General features: G+C 42.8%; 1 protein-coding gene across 2 annotated transcripts in view; it reads right to left on the reverse strand.

The window, feature by feature from the left end:
- The window catches only part of sema3h (sema domain, immunoglobulin domain (Ig), short basic domain, secreted, (semaphorin) 3H), a 203,875-nt gene that overhangs the window by 36,177 nt on the left and 155,633 nt on the right, over positions 1 to 12,065 (reverse strand). For both annotated transcript variants that reach the window (XM_078543789.1, XM_078543788.1), the window contains 2 exons: positions 4,600 to 4,719; positions 3,893 to 4,038 (listed from right to left, as the gene is read on the reverse strand). In XM_078543789.1, coding sequence (XP_078399915.1) covers positions 3,893 to 4,038; positions 4,600 to 4,719 — 266 coding nt within the window. The remainder of the gene's footprint in view (positions 1 to 3,892; positions 4,039 to 4,599; positions 4,720 to 12,065) is intronic.

Below are 12,065 nucleotides of genomic sequence, written 5' to 3' on the forward strand. Positions count from 1 at the left end.
GCTTCAGATTCATTCTTTCCTCAAACTGCAATTAGTGGAATTAACATCTTGGAAAGGATTTTAAATTCTTAACAGTAAAACTAGGTCAAGGCCCAGGTGGATTGGAATCAAGTAAAATAGTAAATGAGCAATGGGAGGTGTTCAGAGAGGAGATAGTTCAAGGAGATAGTTCATGGCACATTCCCATGTGAGGGTAAGGAAGAGCATGCAAAGTTGGAGCTCCCTGGATGACTGAAGATTTAGGGATTACAATGAAACAGAAAATTGAGGCTTGTGATAAACGTCAGGTTCATAATTCAGTAGTGACCCAGATAAATACAAAAAGTACAGGGAGGAATGTAAAGAAATAAGGAAGGCAAAGAGAATGTATGAGAATAGTCTACCATGTAAAATTAAAGGGAACTCAAAGGTTTTTTGTAATTATATAAATAGTAAAAGGGTAGTCAAAGGAAGGGTAACGTTCTAAATCTTCTTGTGAAGGCAAGATGTAAGGCTGATGTATTAATCGAGTTCTTTGCATTTGTCTTCACGCAAGAGAATGCTGCAAATGTCATAATAAAGGAGGCAGCAGCAAATTAAGATTGGATAAAAATGGATAAAGGGGGCATACTTAAAAGGTTTGCAGTACTCAAAAGTGGAAAAGCCATTGGGTGTGGATGGGATACATTGTGGGTGACTGAGGGGAGTTAGGTTGAAACAGCAGTGGCTCTGAAACAATCTTCCAAACCTGCTTAGATACAAGAATGGTGCCAGAATACTGAAGGCTGGCAGATTTTAGAGCACAGTTCAAAAAAGGGACGAGGATAAACCCGACGTTTACAGGTCAGTCAGCCTAATCTCAGTGACAGGGAAACTTTTAGAGGCAATAATTTGTTGCAAAATTGTCATTTGGAAAAACATGGGTTAACAAATGAAAACCAATGTGCAACTGGTAAAGGCAAATTATGTCTAACTTGATTGAGTTATTTCAAAAGGTAACAGGGAGAGTCGATGAGGATAGTGTGGTTGATGTGCATATGGACTTTCAAAAGGCATTTAATGGAATGGCACAAAAAGGACTTGTTAGCAAAACTGAATTTATAAAGTGCTTTTCACACCACCAGACATCGCAAACACTTTACAGCCAATGACGTACTTCTTGAAGTATCATCACTGTATGCAGGAAACGTGGCAACTAATTTGCACAAGGCAAACTCCCACATCAATGTGCTAATGACTACGATCTATTTTGTGATATTGATTGAGGGATAAATGTTGGCAAGGACACTAGGAATAACTCCCCTGCTCTTTTTTCCAAATAGTGACAAAGGACCTTATTACATCCACCAAGCAGGCAGATAGATGGGACCCATCGATTTAATACCTCATCCAAGAGATAGCACCTCCAACAGTATGGCAGACCCTCAGTAGTGCACTAGAATGTTAGCCTTGATCTTTGTGCTGAGGTCCTGAAGTGGGACTTGAACCCAGAACCTTGCGACTCAGAAGTGAGTGTGCTGCCAACTGATCCATGGCTGACACGGCTAAAGAGATTTGATAGAGATGTTCAAAATCATGAAGGGTTTTGAGAGAATAGATAAGAAGAAACTGTTTCCAATGGTAGAAGGGTTGGTAACCAGAGGATACAAACTTAAAGTGACTGGCAAAAGAACAGGAGGTGACATGAATCAATCAAAATGAGGAATCATTTTTTTAGACGGTTAACTGTTGTGATCTAGAATGCATTGCCTGAAAGATTGGTGAAAGCAGATTTAATAGTAACATTAAAAAAGGAACTAGATAAATATCTGAAGGGAAAAATTTACTGGTCTCTGGGGAAAGAGCAGGGCTTTGAATTAACTTGATAGCTGTACTAAAGAACTAGTCCAGGCATGATAGGCCAAATGGCCTCCTTCTGTGCTTTCTCATTCTACGAATACAGCCTAGTTACTGGTGGGTACCGACCAACCGATAAAACTTTCCACAATACAACACCAATCGCAACTAAATTGACAATTTCAGTCAGGTGGACTGTCCTGAAAAATAAGAAATGTCGCAATGATGCAAAAGAAGTGTTCATTCTGAGGTTGCGGTTAGTTGCATCGTCAGATGGGAGTAGAGGGAGCTTTAGTCTGTAGCTAAGTTGTGCCATGCATGACTTTGGAGTACCTGAGTGAAAAAAAAACTGAAGGTGTCACAACATTTATATTGGTGACCACAAAGAGTCACCAAAAGCAAAGATTGGATAAAGAGTCTCTCACCTGAGATCAGTCCTTCATCTTTACAGATACCACTTGAGTGGCTGTGTATTTATAATATTCTTTGTTTATATTCCAGGTTTCTAGCATTTACAGTTTTTTTTATTGTTGCAGGTGATTTATTTTACAGGGAAGCATTTAGTAAGATACGTCTCAGGAAGGTTTGAAAAAATTATTTTAAAAATCAGTTAATTCTCCCCTTTTGAATGTTCAACTGAAAGTTTAGGCCTCTTACATTATCCAGTTGTGACCATTAAACTGAACTTGAGGTGCTTTCCAGTTGGAATCACAGTTAATGATTTGATATGGGAACTGAGGTTATTTTTTACCCTCCTTAACCTAGGGGTGTGAAGTGACAATGCCAAACTCAGCGGGGGAGACAGTAAAGAAGGCAGTTCAGAAACCGCAGATTGGGTTAGAAATGATATGAAAGTGGGCAGAACAATTGCAAAGTAATGAAAGCAGGGAGGGAAATGGTCAATATAAGTATGCCATGAATGGTGAAAAGGATAAGGATGATGCACACACAACACATAACATATCCCACCAATGCAGAGTGGCAATCGAGAAAGCCAATAGGATGTTGAATGATATGGCCAGAACAGTAGAATACAAGGCAGAGCAAATTGTGACCCAAACTATACAGCACGCTGATCAGCCCGTGTCCAGCTCCGATTGCCAAAAAAAGTGAACTGTTCAAGCACTAGAAGCAATGCAGAGAACAGCAATGAGACTGGCCCTAAATGTAGAGTGCCCAAGTAATAAGGCAGGACTTGGGTTTTCTGCCCAGGAATAAGGGGACTGGGAGGTGATCTTCTAGAGGTCTATAAAGTTGCTAAGGGTATGGTTAAAAGCATGGTCACTGTTTAAAGACAAAGGGTTGCCCATTTAAGACAGAGATGAGGAGAAATGTTTTCTCTGAGGATTGAGAGTCTTTGGAACGCACTTCCTCAAAAGGCGATGGAGGCAGAATATTTGAATATTTTTAAGGCAGAGGTAGATAGGTTCTTGATAAGCAAGGGGGTTAAAAGGTTATTGGGGGTATGTGGGAATGTGGAGTTGAGGTTACAAACAGGTCAGCTATGGTCTTATTGAATGATGGAGCAGGCTTGAAGCACTGAGTGGCCTACTCCTGCTCCTAATTCGTATGTTCGTATGTAAACCCCTTAAGTTACAGGTGTAGAACATGAATATAATTTCAAACTAGTAAGCTTAAGGCTGCTATCAATTAAGTTATTTAAACAAAGGACACTCAAATATAGAATACATTCCTAGATAATGTAGAGGAGGCAGAAACATTTTGGAAACAATTGATTGTTGCAATGGGGGATGTTGGATTGGTCTGAATGATGAACTAGAATTGTTTTGGATGGTCTTCCTCATTTATGGAGCATCATGTGATCTGGTAAACTGCAACACCCCCCTCCCCCCCCTCACTAACTCTTACAGACTTGGGACCAAATCTGGCATATATGATCTGGCTCCCCCATCACTTAGTAACTGACCATTCTGAATCTCAAACAGCAAAGTTCATTGTAAAGTGTGGCGGGTCATTAAAAAGTCACTGTGCTCAGCTGCAGAAGAGTGGATCAATCCCCATGTTTTTCTGTACAGTGGCTCTGGCTCACTGCCCATTCACAATTATTCCCCCTTACCTTGCAAACCCGGGCCACTCTCGAGTAGATCACCTTCCCGTTGCCATTGTCCACTTCCTGAGCATGCTCAGTGAAAAATAAGTACACTTTGTCATCCTCTGCATTGTTGCTCTCTGCAATGGCATGGACCTTCACAAACCTAGGATCTGAAGAGGTGTGCAGAGAATTAAACAAAGCAGATCATGTGTTGGCATTCTCGACATGGCCACAAAATCTTAATTGAATCCAAAACAGCTCCACCCAGTCTAGAAACCCATATAGCTGTGACTGTTATATTTTACAGTAGTTAAACACGAAGGACTAATTGTTCTTTTGTCTGGTGGCATCAGAGTTGCTCAAAGCCAACTGGAATAACGCTGCAATGTTGCAATATCTACACTTTTCACTTAGGTTAAAGCTCTAAGGTTATGCAGCCATTCGGCCCAATGTGTCTGTGCCGGCTCTTTGAAAAAGCTATTCAAATTAGCCCCTGCCCCCTGCTCTTTTCCCACTGCCTTGCAAATTTTCTCCTGTTTTCAAGTATTTTCCCTTTGTCTGATTTTTTCCCCTAGCAAAACAAAGGGGCCTCCTGGCTCCCCAGAGCTCAAAGTCTCAGGCTCCTGTTCATAGACATGATGTTGTGCCTTGTGGAACCAGATGACTGAATTGGAAAACTAATGGGATGAGACTGATGCAGGGAATGGGAGTTTACTCAAACCTGACCTCACCTTGGAGCCATGTTGAGTCGTATTGCTCAGTGCGAATCGTGCGACGGTGTCCCAGGCTGCGGAAGAACGCCACATCCCGGTTCATGAAGTCGGAGGAAATGCCGGCATACAACTCACCCTCTGTAAGCACAAGCAGGAGGGACCAATGAGCTTACTAAAGAAGTCATTTTCCACATACGTCAACTGGAGCAAATGGGCGGGAAGGAAAGGGTGTTAAGAATAATTGTTTGCCACACCGCAACAATAAGACCAGCTAATGATGAGTGAGTAATGATAAGACTTTTAAGATATCCAAACTGTCAGAAGTATGTTCACAGAAAAGACCTGAATGGGCCAGTAATATCTATAGCTATGTCTGTACCCTGTGTTGTACAGAGTACAAACCCCTCTGGTATACCCCATCCTTCTTGCTAACCCTCCCCTCATACATGCTAGGTTGCTGGTAATGGATTTTGGCAGCAGGTTGCTGGACAACACTGAAATGGGTTAATGCCATTAGCATTGAAAATCCGTTTCTGTCTCGTCTGTGCGGTTGCATCACACGTCAGTGGCAGCACTCTTGCCTTTGAATTAGTTACGGGTTCAAGTCCCACTCCTGGATTTTAGCACATAATCCAGGCTGACACGTGTCACACTGAGGGAATGCTGCACTGGTGGAAGTGCCATCTTTCAGATTAGATGTCAAGTCAAGGACCTGGCTGCCTGTTCATGTGGATGTAAAAGGTTCCACTGTACGATTCAATGAAGAATAGTAGAATTCCTCTAGTGTCCTGGCTATCAGTCCTCACTCAAAACAGCATCAACCAAAACAGATTCAGTGTTTAATTTATTCTGTTTGTAGTGAACAAATTAGCTGCAGTGTTTATTTGTAAAACAATATGTGATTATATGTCAAAAAAGCTAATTAATTGGTTAATTGAAGTATATTGAGATCTCCAGAGGAGGTACAAGGAGCCATCTCAATGCAGGGGCCAATTTTTCTGACCTTTGCATTCAGAGAGCCCTTATTCCCTGGGAATCAATCCGTTCCTCTATTCTTTTTGCCATCAATAGATGGAGCTGTAAAAGACAAGGGGTGACAAAGTGGCTTTCAGAGTGGGGGGTGGGGGGGGGTGTTATAAAAGAGCACTATTTTAAATGCTGTAATGCCCTTGTAGAAACATCCTGTCTGCACTAATTTAATGAAGTTTTTAACCTGTTTAATTTGAACAACTTAATGACTTGGTTGAAGTAGCTCAAATATAAATTATAGGTGACAGCATTAAATGAGACACTGAAAATAGCACAGTGGTGGGGTCGGGTGGGAGAGGGGGAGGAGGTGGGGGCAAGTGTTTGAGAATGTGATTCATTGTGGGTGGCAACACAAGAGATGCTGGTCTTTAATGAAGAGAGACCAATTGGACCAAGAGGACCTTTCTTCTAAAGTTCCCATGCACAGTAAGCTTTGTTTTCACCACCTAATGGGGTATTACAGCATCGTGGTTATGTCACTTGGCGAGGAGTCCAGAGACCTGCAGTGATGTTTTAAGCCACCTCTTTTATTACGCTGCCCACTATAACACTTATTGTTGTTTCTGCCTGATTTCATGGTTGTTGTGGGAGTGAGTGGAATGGGTGGGGGTGGAAAGGGTTACAAGGTAATGTAATCGGGGTTTTCAAAGTGAATTTGTCTGACATTCCAACCCATCTATTCTATTCTATGATATGTGGGCTGATGTGTCATTAATGTACATTTTCTGCATAAAATCAGTTTCAAGCAGCAACAACTTTGATTTGGGTAGCACCTTTAATGTAGTGTAATGGCTCAAGACACTTTACAGGAGAATAATCAGAAAAAACATTGACATTGAGTCAAATAAGGAGATATTGGGACAGGCCATCAAAAGCTTGGTCAAAAAGATAAGTTTTAAGGAGCATCTTAAAGGAGAAGGGAGAAGTGGAGAGGTTCAGGGAAGGAATTAAAGGCATTAGGGCCTAGACTGCTGAAAGCACGGCCACCAATGGCGAGGTGAAGAAAGTCGGGGATGCACGAGAGGCCACAATTGGAGGACTGTAGAGGTATTGGAGGCTGGAGGATGTTACAGAGGTAGGGAGGGGTGAGGCCATGGAGGGCTTTGGAAAAAAAAAGGTGAGAATTTTTAAGTTGAGGCGTTGGTTCACACAAGTCATGCAAAATGTAACAATGAAGCACACAGTTAAACGTGTGATTAACATTTGCAAGGGGACTGCATGGAGCCACCATCCCTTCAGCTCTGCAATTTCGAATTGAATCTAGCCAAGGCTGATGGGATCCATGCTGGCTTTTGAGATTCTATGTGGAATGGGTTTAAGGCAGTCAGTTCATTGTGGTCATAGATCCACATCATCATATTAGCCATTAAGTGACAAGCAAACTGTGAAAAATGGTTAAATGCTCAGTGTGAAATGGTGACAGGTTTAATCACTTCTCATGGGCACATAGGACCCTCAAAGCGAGAGTATTATTGATGCTGATAAGGTGCAGAGACGAACAACATGATGATTCTGGCTATCAGGAATCGTAAGTTACGAGGAAAGATTAAAGAACTTGGTCTTGCTTCTCTTTGGAAAGTGGAGATTTCCAAGATTAAGAAAGGAAATGAACAATTGTTAAATTAGCAAGTTTTGCTGGGCTCCTGGCATGCATCAGGCCCAAGCAATGCCGGGAAAGTTCCAGCAATAATGGCCCTAGATTGGGGCCTTCCTTAGCTTCATTGTTTGCCCACAAGGAAACTGCTCACGAAGTCACTGAGTTCAAATACCAAGGACGCAAGTTGCAGTTTAGGATGTTGGGCTTATCAAATAGTTGAGTAAGTTTATCCAGTGTGTGGTCAAACCATATAGACCAGGAGGATACAAGGTTTAATCCTTATTCCATTTAGCTGATCTTAGGAAGAGTTACAGAGAGATTAAGACGGGGAGAATTGGCCTGGGCTTCTACTCTTGATCATTATCTAGGAATCTCTGCTGGATCTATGCATGCATGTGGCCAGTGGGAAAGGACAGGATTGGGTTTGGCTGTGATGCCCCTAGAGTGGAATTGCCCCCTTACTCTCAATGCCAAGATTCACTCATGAATCATGGTCTACAACCGTATCCAGAAGAGTCGATGCTTTCAGGAGTGAATGTCATTACAACTTTAAATCTTGCAGGTTAGCACAGGCAAATAGGAGTCACAGATTGAGTGGCTGTTTACTAACCCTAACTGAGAAAGAGCGGTTGGACAAGAGAACAAGAGAACTCAGGATTTCTGGGATTTGCTGGAACTGTGAGAGTTAAATTGGAAACTATCTTGTGTTTGAATATTCCAAAGACGTGTGCGGCAGGAACATAAAGATTCTCCGCAAGAACATGGACCATTCCACACAATGTACATACTGGAGAGTGCAACTGATAGTCAAGAGTGAATTTACTACACATATAAATAAACCATACCTGCTGCTGACTGACCCCTGCAATGCTATGATTTATTACTGTCTTCAAATACACATCAGGCAACTAGGTCATCCTGCTTGTTTAAACAGGACAGTGTGCTATTCATTAATGTTAACGTAAACTCTCTGTTAGACCTTGCCTCTGAACTGTCAGCAGCAGACGGCTAGAACGTTTACACTCCTTATGTTGTGTGTAGCCTTCAGTATCTGCATGTTATTCAGAGACTCTTTTATCCCTGAAACAAATGGAAACAGATGCAATTGCTGGAGCCTAGCATTAATCCTCAAAGACAAATTTATACCAAAAGCTGAATCCAATTGTACCCCTAACCAGGTTGGTCCTGGAGATATGTGTGAGTTGTGGTGGTGCGCACACGAAGACACACACATAGACAAATCCAAGCACGCACAGGCACATGCATGCACAGGCACAGACCCAAGCGCACACAGATGTCTGCAGGACTGCATGCACACACACAAACGCATCCATGCATGCAAATACATGTGCATGCACGCACAGACACATGTACACATACATAGCCAAATCCATGCATTCACAGATACACTTGTGGGCACACACACACACACTTGCTCGCGGACTCAGAACACATGCACTCACTGCCATGAAAGAAAAATTAGCATTTATATAGCGCTTTTCATGACCATCACACATCTCAAAGCCCTTTACAGCCAGTTAAGTATTTTTGAAGTGCTGTCACCATCATAATGCAGGAAACACAGCAGCCAATTTAAAAATAATCAAACTCTCACAAAGAGCGATGTGATAATGAACAGATCGTGTTTTTGCAATGTTGATTGTTGGAAAAGATACTGAGGGATAATGGGTTCCTTACCCACCATCAGGCCATCAAGGTCCCGCTGTTCCATGATTTTGACCTGTTCTACTGAACGGTCAGCAAGAACACCCTCCCAAAACTGAGGTGGTCTTTGTGAGAAAAGTACAATTTTAACTTGGTTTTGATTGGGGAAGCTGTTGTGGATAAACCAGTTTGGAAGACAATCAGCCCCAGAAAAGGCCAAGAAAGGGAAGCTGATTTCTTTCAGAAGCAAAATGCTCCAGATGCTGTGGTGGAAAGATTTAGAAGGTCAGGCAGCATCTGTGGAGAGAAAGAGTTAATGTTTCAGGTCTGTGACTTTTTGTCAGAATTCCAAGGAAAGCTCACAGACCTGAAACGCTAACTCTGTTTCGCTCTCCACAGGTCTGCCACACCTGCTGAGTCTTTTCAGCATTCTCTGCTTTTATTTTTGATTTCTTCCTTTGCAGAGTCAGAAGCAGCACATGAACTCCCCCACAGGCCCCAAAAAACAGTGTAGGCCTTCCTTCCTTGGACACACCCAACTTTCCCAAACACAAGACACTCCTGGAATAGGGTTGCCAACCCCCCCAGAATGGCTGGGAGTCTCCTGGAATCGGCATTAATCTCCCAGTGGCTTTCAAAAGCAATCCAGGAGATTTTAAAAACACAAAGGGTTCACTTTTACCCCTCCTTGCACCTGTCACCGGGAAAAGAACAAACAAATTGGTGACATAAACATGAATTTGGGTTGATAGGATTGTTTCCCTACATTATCTTGGGAAAGACACACACTTCTGAAACGATATTCACCTCACTAGGTGCTTGGAAAATGTCAGACCAGTAAACGTGACCGAGCGAGCTCACCAACAGGGACAGACGAAGACCAGGCTGACAGGGCGGAACCACAGTTCTGAGCCGCTGTTGCACTGTGGCCTCGGTTCGTGTGCTGAACCCTTCCAGGTTCTGCAAATGGTGTTAGGGTGGAGCACGTGGCTCTGACAATTTGTGCTGTAATTATGGACGTGAGATTAAAACAGTTAACATCGACCTTTCGAACACGTCTCAGTTCGAGTAAACCTGTCAGAGGCGAGATAGACACTCAGGGCTTTCTGTATCCACGCTAAGATCTGTCTGCCAGTTAAAGGCACTGGTTTAATTATATCACTGAAGGGGGAGGGCAGTCCAAGGACTTTTATAAAGTTTAGCATCACATCAGTAGCAGTTGTTGTGAAATTTGATGCACTATTAACTCAGTGAGCGCAGTGTAAATGTTGTTTTATTTGTTTTCTTCTAATCTTGGGGCGTTGAACTCGTGTTGGAAGCCACAATTAAACATTTAAAAGTCCCCGAGTTGGTTGTTGCTGGGGAGAGAAAGGAGAAACCAAAAAGAGAAATAAATGTCAAAAAACGGAATCTGGGAGAGCGGCCAAGGGAAGTGGGATGAGATGGTGGGATGGATGAGAAATTGGACCAGTAAAGAAATTCAATTCTCATGCCAAGCCTCCGGCTTTCCGTGATGTGACTTCCGCCGACCTCTCCCAGAATATGTCCAGCCAGAGTTGGTAATCCTACCCTGGAACCCGATCCCTCCTCGTACTGTGTTGACAGGTGGGAAATTGGTAGATGCGATTTAAATAAAGCCCGAGAGTTACAATCTCCTGCTTTTGGGAAAGGTGGGCATGTTTCCAACTCATTCCAGTACCCAGGGTGATCAACTGTCCCGTATTTTAAGGGATTGTCCCTTATTTTGACTGTTTATCCCTTAAGGGATGCCTTTCGTTCCTTGTTTCCAGGACAGCCTGTGGGACACGGAGCAGGGGAGCTCCTCGATTGCCTCGGTTTTCTTTGTTAGCAAGGGCATTGTGGTCTTCGTCCACCAGGGGGAGTTATGATCACGCCCTGTTGCTATGGTCACCAGTGCCCCAACCGCACTCGCCCTCAGTCCCAGGATCAAAATGTCCCTTTTCTTTTATTTCTCAAGAATTGGTAACCCTGCCGCTACCCACTTGGCTGGAGTTAAAAACCAGGCCCATACGTGGCAAGCATTTCCCTGCCCTGTGGTCAACCCGAGGTTTCTTTTGAAAGTGGCAGTAATCCTTCCTATTGTGGCCGAAACAAGCCAATTTCAAAAGCACCAATGTCACCATGCACAGAGATCCAAGTCTTTAATTACAGACTTTGTGGGAAAAACACAAGAATGCAACGGGCAGCTGTGAACTTTTCATTTGTTTCTGAAACATAGCATATTGCAAAGCATATCTCAATAAAAATAAATCAGAAGATGTGGGATGAAATTATTAACATGTAAGGACGTCAGAGATCCAATTAACTGATGTTTTTTTCTGGAGTCGAACCACCATTTCATCTGCTTCCTTCCTGATACTTGCCGCTTTGCGTGGCTCCACTGTGAAGATGTTAACCCCAATTCTATTGAACTTTCCTCTCCTCTCCCTCTGTAGTTCCCTCTGCCCCATTACAACAATAACAATTTGCATTTACATAGCATCTTTGATGTAGCAGAACATCCCACACATTTCACAAGACCGTAATCAGTCAAAATGTAACGCCAAGTCACATAAGGAGATAATAGGAATGGTGATCAAAAGCTTGGTCAAAGATGTAGGTTTCAAGGAGTGTCTTAAAGTGGAGAGATAATTAGAGACTCAGGGAGTTTTAATGAGAATTGCAGCACTTGGGTCCTAGTGATTGAAGGCACAGCCTCCAATGACGGGATGATTAAAATCAGGGATGCGCAAGAGGCCAGAATTGAGGAATGTAGAGTTCCTCTGCCTTTGATGGGTGAGTTCAGAACAATCTTATAATTAGAGCTGTGTCATTTAGGAAGGAAATCCTTCAAATTCATTGTCACTTTGCCTACATTACAACAGTGTCTACACCCCAGGAGTACTTTATTGGCTTTAAAGCACTTTGGAGTGTTCTGAGGTCATGAAAGGCACTATATACATGTCTGTTTTTTCTTTCTATTAGCCATGCAGTATGGAAACCTGTCTCACAGGCTAGCACGAAAAGATTTTGTAGATGAATTTACAATGCCTGTAACTCTAATCCTAAAGATCAGAGATAATGGGCTGAATTTGCTTGGCCTCGTGCAGATGGGTTTGGAGGCGAGGTGGTCAGGGTGCGGGGGCAGGAGCGGCAGTATGGGAAAACGGCAGGAAACCCCATTGGGGTGGTT

This window comes from Cetorhinus maximus, chromosome 6 (genome assembly GCF_964194155.1).
Source record: "Cetorhinus maximus chromosome 6, sCetMax3.hap1.1, whole genome shotgun sequence".
In the NCBI taxonomy this organism is placed as follows: Eukaryota; Metazoa; Chordata; class Chondrichthyes; order Lamniformes; family Cetorhinidae; genus Cetorhinus; species Cetorhinus maximus.